At 38.9% G+C, this 25,717-nt stretch overlaps 2 protein-coding genes across 5 annotated transcripts in view; one reads left to right on the top strand and one right to left on the bottom strand.

Annotated features, from left to right (window-relative positions):
- The window catches only part of NPTN (neuroplastin), a 51,307-nt gene extending 50,001 nt beyond the window's left edge, over positions 1 to 1,306 (top strand). For both annotated transcript variants that reach the window (XM_040570398.1, XM_040570399.1), the window contains exon 8: positions 261 to 1,306. The gene's annotated coding sequence lies outside the window, so the exon portion shown is untranslated. The remainder of the gene's footprint in view (positions 1 to 260) is intronic.
- REC114 (REC114 meiotic recombination protein) lies at positions 512 to 25,671 on the bottom strand. 3 transcript variants are annotated; one of them, XM_040570401.1, is made up of 7 exons: positions 25,416 to 25,671; positions 24,677 to 24,766; positions 18,373 to 18,426; positions 11,117 to 11,200; positions 6,477 to 6,656; positions 4,808 to 4,876; positions 512 to 1,566 (listed from the first exon to the last, which is right to left on the bottom strand). In XM_040570401.1, the coding sequence occupies exons 1-7, from the start codon at positions 25,530 to 25,532 to the stop codon at positions 1,405 to 1,407; spliced, it is 756 nt and encodes a 251-aa protein (XP_040426335.1). In that variant the 5' UTR covers positions 25,533 to 25,671; the 3' UTR covers positions 512 to 1,404. The 3 variants fall into 3 exon arrangements, with proteins under 3 accessions (XP_040426335.1, XP_040426334.1, XP_040426336.1); XM_040570400.1 differs by having other exon boundaries at positions 6,465 to 6,656; XM_040570402.1 differs by lacking the exon at positions 18,373 to 18,426 and having other exon boundaries at positions 6,465 to 6,656.
- Between the last annotated feature and the right edge of the window lie 46 nt (positions 25,672 to 25,717).

A 25,717-nucleotide genomic window follows, 5' to 3' on the forward strand; every position in this document is an offset into this window, starting at 1 on the left:
ATCAAAAGAATTTTTTCATAAAACGTGTAGGTAGTTTAATGATTCATAGCGCTCAAACTCTACATAACTGCTACTATCACTAATAAAAACAGCCCTCCTTATTTCGTCTTAAAGCCTGGAAGCTAAGCTCGGTTGGGAAGCCTGTGCCTCCATTTAAGACCAAATTGGATGTTAAGCGCTTTGTTTACGTACTGTTGTGGCACGTGATGTTGAAAATGCTGTCAGGCATTGACTAGCACCTTTTCTCATTTCTTTTTTAGAGCTTTAAGTTTCTGAGAGACTGATGGCAATATGACCTGCTAAATTTAAGGGTTGGAACTCTTGGTTCTAGAACTCCAGTTCTGTCTGATTTTTTTCCTTTTCAAGTGAGCAACAATATGACTGTCTAAAGCATGCCTTATTTAGCCTCTCCTGTAAGGATGACCTAGCCAGATAAATTTTAATACTGCTTCAGTGTAGAAGGTGTAAACTATTTTGGGCTTGATGTGCTGTGAATGTTGCTTTTCTTTTCCTTAATATATTTAAACATTAGAAGTAGTAAGTCGGATCACGCATGCACCATTTTTTACTTACTGTAGCTGTTAAATTGGCAAAGCTCTAAAGCGCACTGCTGCCATCTAGTGATACTTTTTGTAAAGTACAGCAAAACTTAAAAATATATACAGTATATATTTATATTTGGGGGAGGGGAAAACCAAAATACAGTAATTGTGTTTCATTTTTAAGCTGCTGATGTTCATTCCTTACTGTATGTCTGAAAGATGAGAGAATTATGCTGTTCTGGTACTTAGAGAAGTAATATAAATTGAAATTATCTTAAGGGCTTAACCTATATAGAAAGACTTGAGTGTCCTATAATCAGACTTCAAAAGCTGGAACGGTTTGACAAGGTGGTGATGGTGGAGAAATGCAGTTGAAACAAAAACAAAACTTCAGTTTATAAATATATATATATGATTGCTTTTTAAGTGATTTTTTTGTTAACTCATGTAAATTCTCAAATCCTTTTGCACTGATGTGTTCAACATATTCTTGTACATTCAATTCAGGCAAACTTTTATAATTTTCTTTTTTGTTTAAATGATAAAATGTTACAGCATGGTGATATTCTATGCAACTAGTTCTAATCTTTAGTTTGACACTGTAATTTCTCATGATTCAAAGATTGTAGAAATAGACCTAACAGGGTTCTCATGATGTGCGTAACTGTAGATGCATGAACTTGTGTTCTGTGTATTTGTTGAAGTGCAATGATGTATAAAAAGTGGATTCACCTGTTTTTAAAAATAAAACACTGACAAAAACATGTGAGACTTTCAAATATTTAATTGCATTTAAGCTTGTATATCCTGAGTACTGTGTATCCTGGAGCAGATATTCCAATGGTAGTAAGTTAAATATTGCTCAGCCTTCTGCGAGTTTTTTCAGTTCTTTCTCCACATCTTCCACAAAAGCTGGGAAATTCTGATCCATAAGACATAAGCGAATGAAGGGCCCCAGCTCTTGTGCGCTCCACACTGAATGCCGGTACACAAGGGGGAGCTCAAACTTCTGTTTCAGCACAGACTGCAAAAGGAAAAACAAAGGTGTTGCACTAATCTTGTACATAAAAAGTAGCATTACATGGTTTTTGTAATGATGCAGCTACATCAGATTTTTCCTTCAGTATTTAATAAAAATGCATCTGCCTTGTTATTATGCTGTTTGAATACTTTCAATCCTATATGATTTATCTACGGAACTCTCTCCCCCTCACACCTGGTTTCAATTCCAATACAGCTTTCATGCTGCTCTGAATTCCTGCCTGTGCCATTACGAAATGCTGGTTTCCTGGGTAACATGACTTCCTAGTGAATCCATTCTGTGTAAGAGAAAAGGATCCTGTGTGCTGTTCTAATTGTGCAGGGATAACCAACAATGTGGTTCTAAGCTCTTAATTTAGCAAATTATCTCTTAGAACTAAATGGTGGGGCTTTTTGAAAGGTGTAGAACATCTTTTTCATCCCAACTTGACCCCTGCTCTCAGCTTTTCCCTTGGTGGTGCAGGAAGGATGTCCATCATGCTATTTTTCACTACAAAACTAGTAGCAGCAAAACAGGTGCCATACAACAGCATGCACTGAGCTCAAGGAGGCCCTCACCGCCTCCTGGCGTCTATGGGTGATGCCAGATCTCATCCATTAGGTACACCAGAGAGGTGCGTGAGGCTAATGGACCAGGAGGTTGCTTGGCAGCTCCTGAGCACTTTCCATGCTGCTATGACTACGACAACAATCTGAAGCATCTCAACTAACGCTTCGTTGTGGCTGGCTGCCAGTGTTCCTGCTGGATGGGAGCCATACCGAAGAAATGGCAACTTCACAGTGTACAGGCCCTGCCATAGCCAGGGCTGCTGCTCATTGTAAATCTCATTATTCACAGTGCACGTTAATGATTTTAAAAGTTTGTGTACCAACGCTTTCCTGTTGTTCAGGCTGCAAATACAAACATCGCCACCCACTTGCTTTCTAAATTGCTTTACCTGTCTGTTCTGAAGTCATAAAAGCATCAGCCAAGATGCTGTTTGGCTACTCTGCATGGGAGAGCAGGAGTACAGAAGTCACCGAAGTGCTGCTTTCATGTGAGGCAAGCGTGATGTGCAGAGGCAGCTGGTGATTGAGGTGAGTGGTCCTTGTGTTATGGAGGGGGCGGTCTGTAGCTGGGCTTAAAGAACTTCAAATGCCTAGCTTGGCCTCTTCTTTGGTGCACTAATGGCATACTAGGGCTAAACCAAGCCTCTCCATCTGGAAAAGTCAGGATTGCTGTTAGTTTCAGTCAGGCCCTAGCTTCTGCTGCTTGAACCCGAAACAAGGCAAAGTAATGAGGTGGGCTGTTTGGGCATGCTGACATCAAGCATAGCTATGTTTGTGAGAGGGGGGAGTCTAATTTTTCCTAATCTTACTGGTTCAAAATTGCACTATTGCTGTTAACCTAGCTCATGGCATAGTGTTGATTGAAGAAAAGTATCTTTGAACACAAAATAGTGTTTAAAAATGATTATTCTCTTGCAGGTATATTTTTTTTTACTTAAAACCAAAGCTGCTGCCAGCTTCTTGAGGTGGCAGAAATGCAGAAATACAGCTCCATGCTGTTCCAGAGCACCAGCTGAATGGGTATGTCTCCAAGGTGAACTAGGAAAAGACGCTCAGCCCTGAATGAACTTTGTATTGTCAGGGCACAGGAAATCAGCTCACAGTACAGTACAGTTGAGTTAAGCTGACTAGAAAGTGGAGGGGCAAGCAGTGGATGTATGAAACTACATCAAGGAGTCTTTGAGAAAGGGAATTTGCTAGTAATTCAATGGAGAGATGGATTAAAGCATACAGCAAATAAAAGCCTTGTTAGCAGATAGCTTTGTTCAGAAGCAGGTATCATGCATTTGTGATTTAAAAAGAATTTTTTAGAACCTGAGGTCTTCTCTTACAATGTTGGTATAAATTTACATTTCCTAGTATTGCCTCTTAAAGCAGAAATTAGTTGTGAAATGATTATGGAAAAACACAGTTGATAAAGGCAAGCTCTGCCGTGTCTGATCGCTCTGTACTGAGTGTTCAACAGCAGAGCTAAATTAGCCCTAGGACAGGAAGGGCATACTGTGCCCTGTGCAACCACTGTCACTAATTCCATCTATTTAAGGCTCACAGGTAGCATCAGGGAGACTGGAGGACCTAGCGCGGTCCTGAGGCTACTGTTCACGTTGTCAATTAATCCATCTGCCTTCACTGCAGATAAGAAGCACAAAGATGCACAAAAAATACTGTAGGTAGCATCTGCTGTTGAGCTTGCTCTCTGAGGCCAAGCTACGTAGAATGGTAATGGATGTAGCTTTAGGTTTGCACTCAGCTGCCTAGCAGGGGGCATATAGAGCTTTTCCAGTGACTTCCTAATCAGTAATCAGTGATGCTTATAATCAGTAAAGCAAGTCAATGAGTCCCATCGTTGTCAAGCTTCAGCGTAACTAGAAGTACTAGGCTAGAGTCTGGAGGATCGCTACAAGGAGAAAAAACAAACCTGTGAATGAAACAGCAAGGTATGTGCTGCAGCTCTCAACACAGAGGTAGAGAGTTTGGGGAACTCTGCTTTATGAAAACAAAGTGTTTGTTAACATTTAAAAGCCTTTTAGGTTTTAGAGATGATAAATTTTTAAGAGGGAGCGTAGGCGTTGTCCCTTAAACCACTGATGTGAAGAAACAACTTCATCTCTCTGTCGATAAGGAAAAAGAAACTAGTAACCATTAGAAGCAACTGCACAAAAAACAGGTTTGAAAAAGTACAGTTTTCTCCCCAGTTGTCTTGTTCTATGCTGTCCCAAATTCACAATAAGCAACATTAACTCCCACTAATACTAAGCACAGCTTTACCCTGGACTTTTGGTTGAACTGTCAATTGAATTATGGGATCTCTTGCTGTAGGTCAAGAATGATTGATGTTTTCAGACTTAAGCTAAGTAGAGATAATATCTACAGAGTCAGTGACAGTCATATATTTATAAGTGACCTCTGGGTATTTGTTTTCTCTTGCTGTGGCAGCATGTTTTTAGGCAAATGTTACAATTACACCATGAAATCTCTGGTGTTGCAGCTTATTTCCTAGTTCCACATCATTACACTAGAGCCAGTGTTTTTGTTGGTACAGACAATAGCATTGGTAGCATCCTGATCTTCGGTGAAGACACCTACCAGACGTTCACAGTATATGAGAGAGCTTTTTCTCTATGCCTAGGAGATTCAGTTACAGGGTCCAAGTTAGATTTATTTTTTCTTTTTACCTGTGCTAGCTGTGTTACAGATCTTCTTTCTCCAAGGCTTGTGTAGGAATCTGGTAGAGGCTCATCTGGCTAGAAAATATCAAATGCAAATAAGGGCTTGTTACCAAGAAGAGAGTGGGTATGTGCAAGAAGGGAAGTGGTTCCATTTTTAGAGATAACGGGAAGAGAATGTGCAGAACCTTATGCAGTAAAAAGGCATCTCTTTTTATGGAACTTTAAAGCACATCTGTTAAAGTCTTTAAAAATGAAAGACATGAAATAATGGGCCTGTAGTTAAACTGTCATATCTAAACCAAGGTAACTTTTAAACTACTTACTGGAAGTACCTTTAAAGAAACACTGTGCAAGAGTGCTCACCAGGAGCAGGCTTTTTAACTTCCCATGGGTTATATCACTGAAAAGATAGCTTGAGGTGTCAATTCTGTTTTCTGAGTGAGGCTTTCAGTCACAGAGTGAGAGCAAAGTGATACCAATAGTGTGACTACTAGTGTTCAATAGCATTCTGCCTTTAAGTAGTTAATTGAACTTTCATTCTTTATTTTAACTCATCAGGAAAGGAGCAAAGCCCACAGGATAGATAAGTGCGCTTAAAGAACAAGCAATGAATCTTGAAGATCAGATGTTGAAGGTTATACATTTTCTATACATCTTTCTTCAAATAGTGTAAGTCAAATTAACAGTATTGTCCACCTCTTCCCCCCCACTCTCTCTACCACATGTTGTTTTCACTGTCCAGTCATGTAGGACTTTTCCTGGCTTGTATCTTGAAAATAATGTAGCTGAAAACTTTGACATTCCCTTTTCAGGATGCTGTTCTTGGCCCTTGATATTTTATTGCATACCCAACAGTTTCCCTGGCTGAGTTAGCTGCACCCATGTTTTTTAGAGATGGTAAATGTGATCCTCTGAATAGCCAAGAGATTGTATATTTAAGAATTAGTCATCCTCAGCAACATTGCTTTTGCCTCCTCCAATCACCTTAAGTTGGTGTCTTAGAGGGGAAACATTCTGCTCCTACCCTGAAGTCACATCTAAATGTGTCAGGTTAAGCTAAAATGTATACAATTACTATGTGTTACAGTTATTAAAACTACAAAACAGGAGTAGGTAAATGCAAAAAGGAGAACACAAGTCACGGTTACTTAAATGTCTCTGACCATTTTTCTTGAGCTGTGTAATTCAGCTGAAAAGCTGCCAGGTGGTTCCCAGCTTGAGGAGCTAAAACCACTTTTTTTAGAGTGTTATTTTGTTAACCTTTTTCAGGCACACTAAGAAAATAGCAATATGATAGCCAGCTTCTGTAGCTGACTTCCTGAATGACTCCATTCCTGTTCACTAACTGAGTTTCCCTGCATGCAAGCTGAACTTTAGGTTTCCCAGTTCTTCCCATACCAGCTTTCATGAAAATTAATACAGTTCCTGAGATACAAAATACGAAGTAGCTGGCTAGAGGGGAGAAAAAAAAAAAGTAAATTCATTTGCTATGAAAAACACTGGTTTGATGTAAACAGCTACAGAACTATAAAGAATATTGAGCTCTGCTGATTTTTTTTGTCTTGGAGTCTGTATTTAAGTAGAATAAGCTGTCATTTACAGATCTAGCACTGATAGGTGACTGTTTTCCCATTTTTGCATCCACATGCTCTCGCTTGCTTACTACATGTAGTACTTGTTCAGCATCTTCCACTTGACTTGCACCACTGAGACTGTGGCAAAGGTTCTGGCTTTGTTCATCGGTTACTTGAACCGGTACGTACTCCGCAAGTTTCTGAACACAGTTGCAGCAGTGTTCTAACATCTGTTGTTTTGAATCTCCACCAAACTGAACTCTAAACATGCGGCATTCATTCTGCTCAAAAACAAAAAAAGAAATTAACTGTTCATCCCCTCAAAATATTTTGATTTGATTAAGCTATTAGATATAGTTAGGTAGACGGTGATTAATTCTTGGATCACTGCACCAACTTAAAAAATCAAGTTTTCCATGCTGTATTTTCATTTATCCCAACAGCCAGATAAGAATATAATTTGCAACTTGAAAATCAGTTTAAAAAAAAAAAAAAATAAAAGAAGCAAGCAGGGACACTTACAACTAATACAACTAATTAAGCTTTGCCACAACAATGGGTACACTTATAGCAGGGAAATCTAAGTTCTTATTGTTGCTGCAAACACTCTAAGGATATTCCAGCTCTGACTGGTTATTGGTGACAAAAAATGAGATGGCACTAAAGTAAGCACAAGTCAACTTTGGCATCTAAACTAAAAGTTCTGGGAATTATGTTCTATTTAGAATTTATATTGTCTGCATTAAAATCAGCCTTTCCTACCTAGTGTGCATAGCTAAATACAAATTCAGTTTAGCATTCCAACTTAATGCCGCTGTTCCTTGAGTAGAAGTTAATGCAGTTGATTGGGAGTGAAAGAAACTCAAATGCTTCAGCAGGAAGGAGTACTGTGCAAATGGAAAGCTATTCTGTAACCTCTCCCTGAAATCAGTCCTTGGAAACTTTCATGCTGGAAACCAGTTTTAGTCCACCTCTCTTGCAATGATGCAGACATTCAGACTGGCTCACTGCAGCTGTCCTTGGACATGAAATGGCAGATACTGTACGTATACACCAGTATATAGATTTCATTGAGAGAATCTTCCTGGTTAATAAAATGGAGAATTAATTACCTCAAGTAGTGAAATAATATTAAGAATTGCACAAAATCAACCCCCAGTGTAGGTTGTCATGCTGAACAACAGTATTTTTTAAATACATGGAGAACCTGTCATGCACAATAAGCTGCTCTTAAACACATCCCACTGATAAAAGACAGCTACATATTGAATGCTCTTGTTTACAGAGTGTATTACTGGGACTTTCAGTTTGATCTTGAAATTTCAAATGTAAAACATTGTTAAAGCACCAGAAAAGGAGCAAGTTTTTCTTTCCTTGGACTGATATAGCTTATAAGTCTTCATCTTTCTAAGGTTTCAACATCAAAGCCGTTTTTTAAAATGTCTAGACACACTGCTAGCCTGCTGATTTACATGAATACAAGGACATCTTTCACTTTAAAGTTTTTTGTCTCAAAGATGAGCCAGCTCTTTGTGACAGTCTGTATGTTTACATGCATGTTATTTTAAGATGTGGCTATTGCGTAAAGTGATTTTTATGGCACTGTAAGTATAAAAGGCTGCCTTAATGCCTTTTAAAGGGAAAAATGTCAAAATAATTCAGATGGTAGCACTTGTTTTACCAGCACCCAGTTAGATTTCCTGTCATTAATGGAGGTGTCAGCTTAACTGGGTCAACTTCACGTAACTGAGCACTGATTTGTGGCTATGCCAGACACATAAGTTCTCATTAAAATGAGAGAAAAGTAAATTGCATCTTAATTTGAATTCTTTTTGGAGACTTTCAAAGAACTCTTATTTTAGTTACCCCTACCATCTGCAAATCATTTTCAGTCAGAACAATTTGTATTGCCATTTGCCTTTTTGCAGGGACTGGATGGTTAGATACTTAGGATTACAGTTACAGACAGTAGGTTTTGTGAACTAAACACCTTTTTCCTTCACAGAAAGAGAGCGATCCATTTCAGCTAAGATGTGCATCAAGTTTTAGCGTTAACAGTGCTAGGCAGCAGCACCTGAACTATACAAGAGCTGAAGTACTGAAGAACTTTGAGGTCACTTCAATCTTCCCACCCTAGAGAGGGTGAGCTCAATGAAAACAGTATGAAGGGAAATGGCTTACTACAAGAATAGTAAGAATTGCTACTGTTTGCAGATTTTCAGATTAAAGTTTTTTTCTACATAGGGGCACATCAAAGACTAATGTGAGCAATTACTAGCGATGGAGCTGTAGAGAGGGTAGTCAGCCATGCAGCCTTCCCTCTAAGACACAAGTGTGCATCTGACAGGTATGGCTTCAGAATTACATGCACGTATGCTTCACCGAATAAAGTTTCTGATAGTATATCTGAGTTTTAGTACTGGTCTGTGAAATGTCTTGCTTTTAAGTATGGTAACACTAAATTTCTCAAAGTCTAGTTTAGAAACTCATTTTGCTAGCTAAGAGTCCACGATGCCCTATTAAAAGAGTATTTTATACGAAATGAGAGTAAGTTTCACTGTCAATGTATGTTAATGACTTTCAAAAGCCAATCTTTTAATGTTCACTCAGTTTCTTCTGAAGTACATAACCCCAGTGATTAACCTCCATGCTTTTTTGACATAGATTACCTACAACTGCGAAGCAGGTAATATGCAGAGGGTGGAAAAGCAGTGAAGAGAGAAAATAACTGAAACCAGTAAAGTAAGGAAATCAGACTGAAAACAAGGAGCAGAAGGTATATCAGAAACGTTAGAGTAGTAGTTAGTTGCACATGCCCCTTAATTGCTTTGTGCATGCAAATATAGGAACTGGTATTTGAAAACATAGCTTGCTTTCCTCTGCTTAAATGGCTTCTGCTTTGTCTTTCTCAACTCTACTTCGGTCTACCAGGGGCTGAGACATAACCCTTCACATAGTGTGGCTGGCTCCCTGAATATTTTTAAATGATTTTGAGGATTAGCACAGAAGCAATATACACTGATAGCATTTAAGGGATTGTTTCAGCTACAATTTAGGATACAAAGTAGAGAAGCTATATGATGGGACTGCTGCAATACCATTAAATCCACTTTAAGTCATGAGAATTTATGGTAAGTAAACATTTGGATGCAGTGAATTCATTAAAGACTATGTTAATATTCCTCCTTTTCCAAAATGTCCCTCAGGGCTTTCTTCGAGCCTCAAAATGATTGTGACGTTGATTTTTGTTTCTCATGAGATGCAGTAGAGTCCATTAACGCTGTACTGGGGAACTGGTTCTGTTAACTCTAAAGGAAACTGATGATCTACTGATTCATCAGAACTAATTATTGCAACAGCTCAATAGTCTTCTCCAGTAATATTCCACACTTTATAACAATCATCTGACAAAAATCAGAGAGCAAAGGTGTTTTGGTTTCAGGCAAGCATAACCCATGAATTTAAAACACATCAAGATACTTATTTTTTGCATTTCCTAGTGCTACCATTAGTTTAGGCTTATTTTGAAACAAGATGAGTCCTTATATTTGTACAATGTTTATTATACCTCACGTGTGCTTTTATCTTGCAATTAGCAAGGCATTCCACTTTGCAAATTGTACTCTTTGGTTTGTAACATCCTATGAAAAAAACAGTTATGCACCTTTCTTGAAAGAAATCAGATAAGAGATACAAGTAGAAGTAAGCAAGAATTTTTAGTTTTCAGCTCTCCTGGATAACTGCTATTTGCAATTATAATAACCCTCTCTGTTCCTGTCAGGGGAGAATGCCAGAACGTCTCAGAATACTTGAGATGTTTTTATGCCTTAATAGTTCAGTGTGCTGTGCCAACAGTTAAAACTGGTCTCTAGCAGCTACTGAACAAGGGGCTTATCTCTTTCCAAAATTCCTGTTTCTAACTAAAGATGAACTCCCTCATCAAGTAGAGATAGCTAAACTGGAAGCAGCTGTTTTGGCTGAAACAACAAAGCCTAGAAAGTATCAGCAGAGAAGGGAGGGCTATCCTCATTTAGAAACAGCTTTTGTTTCTGAAAAAACTGCTCAGCACAGATGGTTAAGGACTTTCCCAGAGTTCACCTAAGAACCAAGAAAACTGTGGTTTATACTTAAGTTGGTAACAAACAAATGCCATGTAATTACTTAAAGGCTAGCCAACCCCTTTGCATGAGATCTGAGGGGAAGACAGAGAAACTCAGGTCTCTTCTATTAGCCTGAATATCAAATGTCTGAATCACCAGGTGGGCACTACTGTGCCAGGTCTCAGGAGCCAGAAAATAGCTAAATAATTGCTTTAAATACTTCACGGGCCACAGTGAAGGATGACTGATAGGTAGCAGGCTTCTGTACACGTCAGAGAATTGCTTCATCTTTTTAATTGTTAGCAGTGCAGCTTTCACACTGTGGGACCATTTCAGGTTTTATACAGTCAGGCTGGCAGATGAACTCTAAAATAAATACCAGTCTAGCTGTTTTAATAGCTAACTCTCAGAAAGCAGTCTAAAAGTCTCAAATAGCAGCAGTTACAAAAGACATTACGATGATTCAATTTAGTTTTGTTCCATACTTAAATTACAAAAAACAAACAAACAAAAAACACCTTTAATTTATATACACAATTTACATTACCTCAGAATTTCTGGTTTAATTTATCCAACATTAGGAAACCTTAAGAAACAGAACTGAGTTAGCAATTGGAAATATTAAAAGTAACTCAACCTACCTTTGACTTTGCACAGAGCAGCAGGCAGTCTGCTCTTCTTACTATCTTTAACCATTTGTGGCAATCAATTAATGAAAAGCCTTCCTGAAATAAAGCAGAACACAAACTACTTGCACAGCAAACATGCAATACTCCAAAGTACACACTCAAATTACATGATACAATTTAATCCCTAATGAAGATTACTGTCATCTGAGTACAGGCATCATTTGTATCTATCAAACAATTGCCAACATGTAATTTTTACCACGCTGAATTAAATTGGAATCTGTAGCTCCGGTAACAACAGTATGTCGTGGTACATTCTAATTTCCATATATATTCTTCAGTGTGCATGTTACGAAAGTCTCCTTGAAAGGCACACTAAGAAAGCCGCAAGGAGAGCTACAATCAGTCCTTCTGAATCCCATGAAGTTGCCTGAGAAGGCAGCAGAGGGCAGGCAAACCTGAAGAATGGGCCAGCAGTTGGTTTATCTAAGGCCCAGACAGGCACTTTCTCCAGATGGAATCCAGGTAAACAAGAAGCAGCTTTGATAACTCAATAAAGATGTTTTTATACTCCAGTTGCATTAGCTGACAGTCTCTTCAAACAGGATGGACTGCTCAGCATTCTGTAAAAATACCCCAGGAACCTGAAAACATCATAAAAATCTTCAAGACAAGCGACCGTGTTCCCCAAGTAATTCTACAGGCTGCCACACAGTCATTATTTAGGAAAGTCTAGGGTGAAAATAAAACAAACAACAAAAGCCAACACAAGCAAGCTTAAGGGCAGGGAGTTTATTACATAATCTGTTTTATGTTTTATCTGAACTAATAATGCTTTTGATGACCATGACTTTTTACATAGGCTGCTTTGCATAGGTGTCCTAAGGGCCAAGAAATAAAAGTCATGCCCATCCCGGACCATCAAAAGCATGCTTTTGACAGTTCATATCCATCTTTCACAGGTCCAGGCTAGGAAACCATCTGCCATTCTATTTTGGTACAAGAAGTCACCTTAATAAGACACTGCTTTTAGTATACTGGCACTAGTTTTAGAGTCCCATGCAGCAACTGGGTGTAGATTTTTAACTGAACTTTTATGAGGAATATCTATGAAGTGTTGGAAGAGTCATGCCAAAGGCAAACTGGATCACAGACTATTCTGATCAGACACCTGCTGTGGTAGATTCCAGAATGGTACAACGGTCTGCAAGTATTGATCCCAAATGATTTAGAGGCAGAGGGAGAAACGAATCTGCGCTGTTTTGGGCAAGGTGCAGACAGCAGGGAAGATAGCTCAGCTGCTTGCACTGAGCCCATTCTGTCTGTGGGCAACGAGCACATTCAGTGTGCCTCAGGGTAGAACTTATTAAGGTGTGAAAAGCCTCAAGGTCAAAAGAGTAGGAAAAACTTCACTTTGTGACCAAAGGGAAGTGCCAAGCTATCCTCTACTCCTACAGGAATTATTAAAGGAGTCTGGATCCTAAGAGGGACGAACCGCCAAATGATAGACCTCGCGACAGAAAAGAGCATCTTCCATGGTAAGTCATCGCTCTCCAGCCATACTGTGTGATGCAATTGGACTGCTGAAGTACTGGAGCAAGAGGGTATCCTCCTTCCACGTACAGACAAAATCCTCTCTGTCAAACAGTAGGAAGCCTCTAAAGAAGGCCAGCTTGTCATGTAGTCTGACACAGGAAAGGAAGCCTGTGAAATACCCTTACTCCTTTGTTCACCTGGCAATTTTAGCATCCCTGGCTTTGAGGTATGCAGTTTTAGCTTCTTTTGATAGACCTGCCAGACAAGAGCTTGGTATGCAGACTTTAAAGTTGTTTTGGAATAATAATGCTGAGCAGAATGCCTGCGGAGTAAAATGAGATTAATAGGCAAGGAAAAGAACGCAACACCGTTAGAACATTTCGAGATGTTGCAATTTCAGTTGTATATGTGACTTTGCAATTTTGCTAAGGATATTCATATATAGAATTTGGCCCCCAAATATTGTTTAATTCTGAAAATGGAAAGGTGCTAGCAAGTTAGCTGTGCTCACGCTGCCACTGCTGATAGAAGGGATCCACTAAGGAAGCAAGCAAGGAAAATGGAGCTGAAACAAGATGAGTAAAGTACAGCCTAGAGGGCAGTCAAGAAGGGAAGCAACTGGTTGCAGAAAACACATGTATTGCAAAAGAGTTTGAATGGCACAGGCTCTAAGGTCAGAACAGAGAAAAATGTGGGTTATGTAGAACTGGACTATGTAAAGCAAAAAAGATATTTTTAAACCATTCCTTCTAGAAATGGTATATTCTTGAGGTTTATACAAATAATCTGAAAAGCAAGTGTTCTCAGTGTTTGGAATGCACTAGACTGAGAGCATTTAAATCTATTTTGGTGAAATAAATGCAAACCAACTTAAGGTTAATTCCATCCCACTGCAAGGACTTACTTCCCTCTTCCCTCATTTCAAGCCATAAATGTTGAGCATTTCTTAACTTACTCATATCGAGGGGAATATCCATACCTTAATTCAGAACTGCTCACTCCAGTTAAGCAGCTAGACTAAGATCTGGACAACCAAACAACCCAGGAAATAATTTGTGTTGGAGTATGACTACTGCTAGTGCTTACATGCTTAGTGCTTCCTGCCATAGGTTGTTTATCCATTGCTGCTTGATTTCCTCTGATTCCCCTGCCAAGTCCTGAAAGACTGTTAGTGAAGCAATTCTAATATCCCCCTCTTTCACTAAGCCACTTTCCTTAACTTGTGGCCACTTCTGCTTACTCTGTTCATTTTGGATACTTAATGTCTCTGATGCACACCAACTGTGTTTATTTAAATATAGCTGTTCCCATACTTAGTCTATTTTTATAGTTTTTCCTTTCACTGTAAGACGTAGGTAGAACAAATGTTTTCTCCATAAAATAATAACCCTTTTCACAAAGATCATAAAAGGCAACTAATGTTTAACTTTCATACCAACTATTTTACTGATGCTTACCAGGTTGGCATTCTTTTATGTGCCCTGTTTCTGAGGTAAAATCAAGCTGGGGAAAAAATTATATATATAATTTTTATTTATGTACTCCTAATTATTCAACCCAAAATTTAATTAACTGAAAGTTAATGTACTTGAAGTTTAATTAACTGAAGAACAAAACAGAAAGTGTTTCCTTTTCCCTTGCACCTTTGTTGATTGTATATTGCCAAGCAGAAGCAACTAAGAACATCTAACCTGTAGCAGAACTGCTCAGACTTAACTCGATCGTTAGATCACTTATATCAGTAATTGTCATTACAATCAGAATCCTCTAGATTTTCCTCAGTTGTAAGCAGAAAACGTCTGATTTGGCACCACGTTAAGAAGGTTCACTCTGTTCCTCGTGGCTTTTCCATGTTACTTCAGGCAGCATAGAATCTGTATTTCAGGCTGCTTTGATTAAGACAAGATTCTTCTTAACTGCATGAACTTTCTTGTCAACACTGAAATAGTTACAAATCCATGTATGAAGTTAGGTAGGTGAATTCTGAACAGCAAGAATGAAGACCAAAACAAATCTGTCCTGTGTTCCATAGCTCAAAGTTGAGAGGATCTCTGTCACCACCCAGGAGCTAAGTGTGGGGTAGATTCTGGAAAATGCATGGCAATATATCAAGATTATAGCACATTTGATCCCTTCTAGAGATGATGAATCAACTCTAAATCTGCTCTCAACATATGCACGGACAAAAAAATAGTAATAGCACCTCCAGATTGCTACCACCGTGCCGACAGAAATACAGAGAAAGCAGCCGTGGGCAGTGTTCTCCTTCAGCAGGCACCATCAGTACCTGCTTTACATTCAGAGTTGTTCATTGCTGAGCAGTACTGGGTACGAGCAAAGACAGATGGCAGTATAAGATTCATTGGGAATATAGACAGAAAGGCAACATCAAATTGGGCAGGAACGTAAGATTTCAAATGTTTACAATTTGAAGATACAAATAGCAGCATTTCTAAAAGTTTGATCATTAGCATTCCATCATGCCTATAGCCTTTTTGTTATTCTCTGGGGTCATGCCTGTAAGAGCACTGCATTCACGGAAACAATTTCATACATCTCTGACAAAAATCTGTCTCTCAGAGGGAGGATCCTGAGAAAAAAAATAAGCTGAAGCAGAAAACAAAGCAAGGCATTTTCCAAATATTTCGGAGCCAGGACAAGACATGACATGTCACATGAGGGAGAGATAATAATGCTGGTCCAGACTTACACCCACGTAGTCTGTCATTAATTGGGAAATACTTTTGTTCTGATTTTACATTTCAGCCTTCAAGAAGTTGCTGGATAATGAGGCCTTTGTTCTGTGTTGCAAGGTATTGGTTATTATTATGAATACTTCTATTATTGTATCCTGTAGAAACTCTATGGTGCTAAGCAACATCTGAATACATGAACAGATTATTCATTTTATGTTAGGGTTGCCTAAAGGCCTTACCATCAATCTTAACTAAAAATTAAACCCAGAAAACCAAACACAAAGACAAACTTTCTCTCTTTTTCGCTGCCAATTATAACATGCTCATGAAATACATATGTAACTGTTTGTCCTCAGAGTTCACGGTTCAGACTGGGGGTATACAATGCATAACGTAATGGATGAGGGATTCAGCTGTGTATCCCACAGACTGGGAATGAGCATTCATAAGGAATTACGAGTTCAGCATGAGATCAAAAAAATGTTAGTGGGTTAATTAATATTCCAGTGCATAGTTGCCAGAGTGCTCCTGTCTGAAAAATGGAGGAGAGTGGCAGAAAAGAGATGCTGAAGGCTTCAGACAACATCCTGCTTGCAACATACTGATTCAGGCTGGGCAGCAATGTGGTATGCAGCCATTTCCCCGAAAACAGCAATCTTCTGCTTGCAAAGGCCCTGTTCAGTTTCCAGGGAAGGCACCTGTGACAGTTCCTTAGTCTACTTGTTGCCCAAGGTAAGCAACAAGTAAGCAACGTTGCCTGCTCTGACCCCTCCACGTTGCAAGCTCATGCAACAGTGCGCAAAACCAGCAGGGATGACTTCAACATGCTATTTTTCCCAGATGGAGAGAGACACTGCCCAGCTACTGCATCATCCTATGCAGAGCTCCACTTCATGGGTCTACTCACCATGCTGAGTGTGGGAGGTACAGTGAAAAATATTTTTGAAAATAATGTTCACTGTCTAGATGTTAAGTGATTTGTTACATTACAAATGTCAACATTTTTTGACTGCTGACATTCTAGGTACTACAATTATTCAACACTTATACTGAAGAACACCTTGTTTATTCTTAGAAATGACTACTTTGGAAACAAAGGAATAGTAGTATTATTTCCAGATATCTGCACAATGTGGCTAAATCTGGTAAAAGTCTGCAATGGAATAAAAATGTTTCTTATGGAAAGCAAACATCAGTGGGCGCTCAGTTAGAGTTGAGAAGACTGTTACTCTATCTTATTGCAAGACAGGGAAAAATAAGGATGAGAGAACAGACAGTCTGAAAAAGCTTGTGAATTATGTGTAACTGTTATGATGAACGCTACATAACAGACAAAACTGAGATGCTTTCAGAAACCTTAAGCAAAATCTGAAAACATTCACAAGTACATGTTTCCATGGTGACCTCTTTGATTGGGATTTAGTCATTAATAGTTATAATACTGGAAATTATATGCTTGAAATGTCGCATATAGATTGTAAATCAAGTGCTTGTGTATATATGGAAAAATACCAATTTTTATCCTATTGGCTCTCCAAAAGACAATGTGAGCTGCCATCTTGCGCTTTTAACTTAGAAAACTGCTTACTTTATAAAAAGATTCATTTCATTAATGACTGAAAAATAAAAAAATTAATTCCAGCTTAAAGCTAGAAGTTATGGAAATCAAGCTTTGAACATAATTCCAATCAAACCTTTATTTTTATCTTGTGACTAACACACCTAGAAGTAGAAGTCTTCCTTACTTTTGTATCTGTCTCTGAGATCTAAATACTGTCAAAATAGATCATTTTTTTCCTCCTATGACGAACTGTTTTGAAAACTGAGCAGAGATTACAAGTGGCAATGTGACAAAAAAAATTCCCCAAACATGACTACTTGGAGAGTGGGGGAAGTAGAAAGTTGTCTCTCCGGAAATTTCCAAGCAATATGCCAGTGTCCAAATTCTTGGGAAGCTAAGAGCGTAGCAGAAACCATGTGTTTCACAGGCTGTGTGTAACTTCGATCTTAGTTCATGTTAAGTATTAGCTGCCTCAACCAGATCTTTAGAATATAGAATAGGAAGTGGAAAGGAAAAGGATAAAGGCCAAAAAGCCAAGGCAGACAGACAGCAAGCTAACTAGGAATAAAAGGATGTTAAGCTCTGTGTTCTCTTTTTGCATGCAATTTTTTCATCCCCAATCTCTTAGATGCCTGATCTTAAATGCTGCTGTCAGGCTTGTTTGATTCTGGAGAACTGATCAGGGCTGAACTCATTAAACAAAGTGTTCTGTACAGAGGCAAGAAAGCTAAATGAAGGACTGAATGCAGGCCACACATAGGCAGCCTTGAGGCAGCCTCGCAGGGGACTTGATAACCGATGAATGTCTTTTGCCAAAGCGCAGCGTTGGGTGCAGGAGCACATGCTGCTGGGTGGCAGCTTTCTGCAAAGAGCTCCCACAGACTGGTACAAACTGCAGCCCCTTGCAGGACGGAACAGCAAAGATAAGCCCCCAACTTGGGACAAACCTCAATGTTTCATAGAGCCTCAAAAAACATTTTTTTAAACTACATTTTAGAACAATGACAGCTGACCAAGGACCTAGAGAGGCGAACAGAATGCTCACGGGATTAGCTGGCTGAAGCACCTGAAAGCATTCCATTAGTAAGTCAAGGTAAGCAATTTCTTTAAGTCCTGATACAAAATACATACTTCCCTTGATCAGTATTTTACTTTGAACTCTAACTTTAGGGTAAGAATATTTTATTAATGCCACTACTCTTTAAAAATTAGTTTAAAAAAATTAAAAAAAAAATTTTTTTTTAGGGTTTAGAAGAATTAGGGCAGGAGAGTAATATAAATCTGAAGCCCATATAACTCTTTACTGATGCTGGTCATATAATTCATAATTGTTACAACAGGCATGTATCGTTACAGGAAACACAAACGGGGAAACTGATGTAGTTCCACCACCAAGCAAGCAGCATTAGCAACCTGCTCACTTCCCCAGGTCCCTGTCAAATGTCCTCATTTGTTGCACAGGGACTTTTACGTACCCAAGGTAGAGTTGTGAATATCATCTCAAAAACCTGGTGCATAAGTTTCAGGCACTGCAAAGAGAACATCAAGAACATCAGGATGTCTGCTGAATGTTTGCCTAATTAACGAGGCTAGACTCTACTGTATCCTAAGCACTGTTAGCTTGTTAGAAGTCAGGAGGGGACCGGGAGGGCACTAAGGACATTTAGCCTATACTTCAAGAGATCAGGTCACAAATCAATTGCTCCGGATTCATTTTATCCTATTAAATAAGCCCTCTTCACAATCTCAATTTGTTTAATGTGTAGGATATTAAGAATTCTAGCACTGGAATTAATTGCATCCAATAAAACACCAAAATATAATTTTCATGATGTTCTGATTTGAAGGAGGGAAAGGAAATGAGTTGCACGTGTCATACACAGAACATGAAGTATCTTGAGTGCGACCAGAAATTGCCAGAGATGTTGAGATATTCCTGTTAAAATTCCATTATCTACAGTGTGCAAGAATGAGATTTTCCTAAGATATGCAGTCTGTTAAGCAAGATTGCAGCAAAAGTAAGTCCTAAAAATGTTATGCAATTAAAATTGAAATACTGAAAATCAAAACAAACAAAATCCCTTTGACACGCATTACACATTACGGTTTTTATGTTCTAGGCTCTGATGTTCTGTTTACCCTCCTGTGCATTCCATTTGGTTCATCACAAGAAGTCATCTCTGGCAGTGTCATTAAAGAATGTTTAAAACGTTATCGAGAGCATACCCATTCCGCAAAACAGTCTACCCATTAAAACAGATAATTTGGTTTTCTTTGGGCAACTGATGGATACATTGAACACAATTACTTCTTAGAGTAGGATGGATGTGCTTCAATCATCAGCTCTGGAGCATCCTCAGGTACTGTAAGCAATTGCATCAAGCTGCAGCACCCAAGCACCAGGTACGGACTGATCTGCCTGGTCTGAACATGCTGAGACTTAGCGCATACATTGTAGTATGCTCTCTGGCCAGAAAATAGTATTGCAAATTCCATTAGTGAAAAGTCTGCTAGAAGATCATTCATTGAATATTTTACTATTTTATGGCTTGTGAGAATAATTCTGTAAGATCTTCTTATGTGAAGATTTTATAACTTTTATAAATGCTTGTAGAAGAGTCATAGTCTCACTTGGTCCTAAGAAACCAATTTTCTTTAAGGAAAGGTTTTGTAACAGTCCTGCTTTAAGAAAATAAAAAACTGTGAGAACATGTAAATATATGCAGTGAAGAGAAAATATTTTGATATAAAGTCAGGAATCCTTGAATATTCGTCCCCAAATGGATCAGATTAATCCAGCCATTAATGAAATACATATTTTCATTTCTGAACGACTGTCTTTCATCTCAGTTTTGTGCAAATGGAGATGTAGTGAAAGTTGGACAAAAGGTAAGACACCAAAGAAAAGCATTTAGTAAGCAAAGAACTCCCACAAAAGCTGTTGCCTGATGTTTACATATGAAGGGAAGTATGTTACACAAAATAGTTTGTATTTTAGTATTTCCTAAATCATTACTTGACATGAAAAAGCATTTCATGGAAGAATCACTGAGCAACTGAACAAAATACGCCTTCATCCAAAAATGAGTATTCATGGGATCCATGCTCACTAAAGAGAAAATACTTGGAGCTGTCACTACTTGCATGTTAGCCAACCAAGATCAGTTTAGGAGAAAACTAACTAAGAAGCCGATCAGCACAGAGTTCAATTAACACTAACATTTACTGCAGAAGAATGAATAAAGAAAACTTGTATATGCCATACAAAGCACCTAAAGTCGGAAGTTCACATTTTTCAACTGATTCAACTGTAACTGACTTTTTTTCTTGCTGGACTTTTTAAAAAGCATCCACCCACAATATTATCAGCATAACTCAGAACTCGCTGGCAGCTAAAAAGGTTCATTTTGGCTTTTGTAAAATGTACGCACCACTGAAGAACAGATGTACTCTTTTATCTTCCTAAAAAAAATAGAAGGTACTAAACAAGATAGTTTGAATCTATTAATGCACTGATTTTACTACATTCTATGCCCATTTTAAACCAGAAGAGATGAAAATACATCATATTACGATACTGCCAGTTTTAAAAGCATCCAATTAATGTTTTCTTTGTCAAAGATGTTAGCTAAAAACTTTTTTTTTTAAACCAATCGCTTAGAATGGTTCATGTTAAAATTCTTGGAGTGGGGTAAGGGTTCCTTTACTGCTGCAATAAAAAAAACATTAGGAACATTCACCACTTTCTGAATTCTTGCATTTAGTTTGCAATTTGTTTCATTCTTGGATTACTGCTAGAGGGAAGAGAAATCCCTTTATTATTCATCCACAGAAATTTTACAAAAATACAAAATAGTTATTCGAGTTGAGAAGGAAGTGGTCCCTGTGACAACAGAACAACTACCAGAATAACTTCCTTCATTTGTCTTTGAAATAACTAGTGGTTGAGATGAGGTAGCGTACTTGAGAAACCATTTGTTGATGTCAGATCGCAATTTCTGTAATCATACATCGTGCGATTGCTTAATGCTGTCCTATGACAAAAATATCTACTCTTGCAGAAAGGCTCCTCAGTCTTAGAAAAGGTAATTTATCCACCAACAGCAAATGCCGCAGGAAAGTCAAACCAGATAGGAAATGTGGAAGAACAGCACTTGTTGCAGGTTGGTTGGCTGTGGTTTTTTTTTGTACATTAAAGCAGTCTCACGTCATTCAGAACAATGTGAAACATTCAGTAGTTCTTGAACTAAATCACACCTCTAGAGTAAATTAAGCCTAACTCCAACCGGACCAACCGTGTTTAACCAAGGCGCAACATCCCTCTGAGAAGACCTTCTGTTACATTCCTTATTATCTGCAAACTGGAAACTCCAAAGACAATATGGTCACCTTCAGGCTTCTCCAGGGTCTTGCAGCCAGTGGGATCACCATGAAAACCATGTATGCCCCCCCTTATAACGGACAATACTTCTTTCACTATTTGGTGTTTGATAGGGCTGTGCACAGGTCTTGTGCCTCGCTGTGTTCCTATGCAAAAGTATAAAGCTGTGATAGTTGTTAATGGGTTCCCTCAAAATCAGAAGCCTGCAGTACATCAAAAGGTCTGAAAAGTAGGGATTAAAAGATGGATCAAAAGACTAGACATCAACAGTTTTTAAAGGATGTAGTTACTACATAGCAAGAAACAGTTTTGTAAGTACATCAGAGGGAATTTCAATGCAAGTGAGTAAGGCAGCACATAGGTGTTGGAGAACACCTTGGAATTGAAAAGGAAACTCAGTAGCCCACGCCAGCAAGTACAAATGAACATTAAAAACCAGAGCTGAATCATTCCAACAATTGCTGGAACCACCACTTTATCAGACTTCATACATTCCCTCTGGAGCAGAAACTTGTGTATTTCACATTATCCTCCATGACAAAAATGTCCATTATAATAGACCCCCTAGTGAGAAGATGTGGTCTGTGACAGATTCAAAAGAACTATACATACTTAGTTGTGCAAAGCCTGTTTAAACATTGTGACAGGTTTCTGACAACTCCTGGGAGCTGGAGACTACAGGGAGATAGCACCAGTGAGATTAACCATTTCTATGGTCTGATTATTTCTACAGCAACAACACAGGCTGTACTGCATTGCAATTCTTTTTGTTACATGGCATCTCAATAAGAACTTTATAAAATTCCACCAGTGGCCTGCATAGTTCTGGCTTGAGTGATACAGAAATGATACTGAATTTCCAGTGCCCTGTGTACTGCTTGAAGAAAACCATTCACAGATTCAGCAATGGTCATGCATACTGCGATATCAGTGCTGATACCAGCTTCTGGCTGACAGCACCACGCCCTGTGCATCACCTTTCTGGCTGATGATACTGGCTGCTTTACCAAGTAGATTCCATAGACTGGTCATCAGAGCCCGAAAAGATACCTGCGGATTGGGATTGTCCTAGGCAGAATTTTATCACTGCGTGTCAGCACTGGGGAAAGGCACACCTTTCTGGGAGGGCATGTGCTTAAGGAACAAGTCTAACCAGTAAAGCTAAGCCAGATGTTGGGCCAAATCACTTGTAAACAGGAAACACAGGTCCGAAGACGCCCACCAGTGTTCAGAACTAGCAGATTGGATATTTGCTAGGTTTTTCAGCCAGTCCAGTATGTTGAAGAGGGAACTGTGCTCCCACAGTTGGACTGTGGGACTACTGCAATCTCTGACCTGTTGCAGAGAGAGATAAATAGGCACAGGGCATGTTGTACCAATGCATTTTGCACTAGGTTAAGTTCAATATGCACAGAACACACCTGCAGCATGATCCCAATTACACATCCTAGGAGAAGTGCATCCAAAAGGAATTGACAGTCAAGTTTTAAAATGCATACAACACCAGTTTTGTATACCTTCTCTCATACACTTAATAAAACATCTTTGGTGTGGCCTTAAGGTTGGTGTAGAAACATTGCCAAAATTTGTTTAAAAAAAATGATGTTTTAAAACTCTTGATATCATGTATTGGTCATATTTACCAAGCTTGTTTGTTCCACCTCTATTCTATACTATTCTTAAACTGAGATTATTACTGCAGTATCTTAGTGTCTTTTAGAAACTGAAACAGACCTGAGAGATCCCTTCAGAAATTCCTCATTTGGTATTTCAAGCAAGGCAGCTGCCTGAAAGCTTCACTAGCCATTAAACTCGAGAGCTGCGAGAAAGTGCTTTTCTCAGCCAAGTCTTTATAACACTTTTCTTCCTGCACTCATCCCTTACAACAGCATGCTTTATCTGCACATTATTATTTGCCAGATACAATCTTTGCCAGACGAAGTCTCTGAAGGGCTATAGCTTTTGTCTATGCCTTTCTTGCTCATTAGTTAATTACTAAAACTTCCTTTCAGTTAGCCTTTATATGGTTATTTCAAGGACATTCTGCAAAGTAATACAAGTCTACTAGGTACTAAACAGTTACAGCTGTCTGATCAGTGTACTGAAAACGGGACCAGCCCCAGGAGAGGGGCATTCTGCACTGATTCATTCCCAGCAGAATTTGGCAAGAGACGGCAGCAAGTCTTATTTCAGTTGTGTCTGTTTAACTATCTGGACATTCAATTACTCCATTCCTTTTTCTTATTCAACACACACTGCTGAAATGCTTTCCATGTTCCATTTTTACCTTGTCCAAATCCACTCAACTTGTCCTTCCTAAATATATAAGCCAAATGCTATGCCTTGTACAAGGGCTATACAGACAGCTCTCTTAGTTCACTCACTACCTATTCAATAACCTTAACACACTCAAAAGGTCAAAGAAAATAATCAAGGGTATCTTGAATTTTTAAGTTGAATCTTGAAATCTTGAGTACCTACATGGGTCTCCCCCTCTATATTTAGAAGATATTTCTGTAAGTTTAAGACATTTTAGGAGGCACAGCAAAAACTAATTTATAATCTTATACATATCCTTGTACACATTCTGTATTAAATATGCATTTATCTTACTGCTGCAGCATTTTGCAATGGTTTGTAATTTATTTTTTTAAATGTATTTATCAGACAATTCCTACTTGCTATCGTCACTGGGTATTGGTGATATGCACTGAACAGACTGGATCCCACTTTCTAGCACAGGCTTTTTCTGTCATGAAGAATGGAGCAATCTCAGCATCCAACCCATTCCCTTAGATGGGGTGTTTTAGGATGTCTTTATAGTTTAGAAGCCAGTCGTACTGAAGCACAGGCTACAGCACAATCAGTTGACACAACTCTGAATTTATTTTGTCTCCGAGAAGGTAAGATGGATGTTAGATCACATTACCCAACATATTGAAAACAAAAACAAAAAGAACCATGTCCTGTGACAAACTAAATTATCAAAATACTAACAGATCACTTGCAAGAAACTAGCTGGATCATATAGCAAATCTTACAATAAATTATATTTTTATGTATTTCTTAACAGCATATTTTCTGTTTTCTTATGCTGAAGAATTATGTTGGAAAAAATCATCTTTCAATGTCAGCAGCACTTAGTATTGTGTCTTAATCTAGATTTTTAGAACCACCGAGGAAACACTGTTCCTCAGTAGGAAATAATACATGTAGTGTTAGTCTGATAAACAGAGAGAGAAAACACCACATGAGAATTTCCACGAGCAAAATAAAATTGGCAGTTTCCTTTCACTGGGAGAGGACATGAAGCTGAGAAAGGAAAAGAAGTCAATGCTGATGCTAATGAAAAGGAGAAATTGTTTTTAAATGTGAGAAACAAACAAAAACCAACTTACCAGTACTGTTCTCCCTTGGGAGATAAAGAAATGGCCAGATACAACAATGGTAAGGATAAGATGACCAGATTCTTCATTTGATTCAAAAACCTTTAAAAAGATTGACAAAATAAAAAACTATCCCTGTATGCACAAAATCTACACTTTCCATTTCTAGTACAAAATGAGAAAGGCTTCAGAGGTCAGTGCTGGAAGTCAGAGGTAAAAGTACCTCCCAGAGATATAACTTGCCTTCAGCTCCCACAGACAGCAGGCAGAGTCAAGAAATATTTACTAATTAGAACCCCATACACAGACCTAACTACTTTGAAAAAACACGTGAACTCTTCTGACTTGATCTATAGCTTTTAATACAGCAGGTCACTTCTGAAGAAAGAGGAAAAAAGCAGACCACTAACAGATATCACTAATATCATTAACACGTTTGATTATTAATTCACAAAGGAAAACCTCTCAATGCCTGTGTTAGTTAGCTTCATACTCCCACGCTGAACAGACCCGCCCAAGCCACACCTATGCAAACTAGCTTAAAAAGAGGAAAAGGCGTGATATTGTAGCATTTTTACTATTATTTTCAACTGTTTCACGTTTAGCTTTCATTTGATTATTGCTAAAATAACAGAAGACACTCCACGGTTCGGGTTACAGCTACAAGTGTCACACATCTCCACATACGAAGGGCCAGGGATAGGAGTTACAAAGGCAGCAAAACTGAGAAAAGACCCCGGTACCGGGCCACCTGCCAGGAGGAAGCGGTTTGCTCCTCGTCGCTGTCCGTCGGGGGCAGGAAGCGACCGTAGCGCTTCAAGGGCCACGTCGAGGCGCTGCCCAAGAGGGAGCCGCCGCCCGCCGCCATCGCGGCCCTCAGGGGGCTGTGGCTCCTCGGCACGAGCAGCCTGCGGGCAGCAGAGGCGGGAAAGAGCAGCCAGTAGGAGAGTGGAGAGAACGCTTGAGGGGTCTCGTTCACCAATCAGCGAGCACCAGGGAAACGAGAGCCAATCCGGTAGCGCGCTCGGGCTCGCGCGGGCCGTTACTCGCGAG

Source organism: Cygnus olor, chromosome 11 (assembly GCF_009769625.2).
Source record: "Cygnus olor isolate bCygOlo1 chromosome 11, bCygOlo1.pri.v2, whole genome shotgun sequence".
In the NCBI taxonomy this organism is placed as follows: domain Eukaryota; kingdom Metazoa; phylum Chordata; class Aves; order Anseriformes; family Anatidae; genus Cygnus; species Cygnus olor.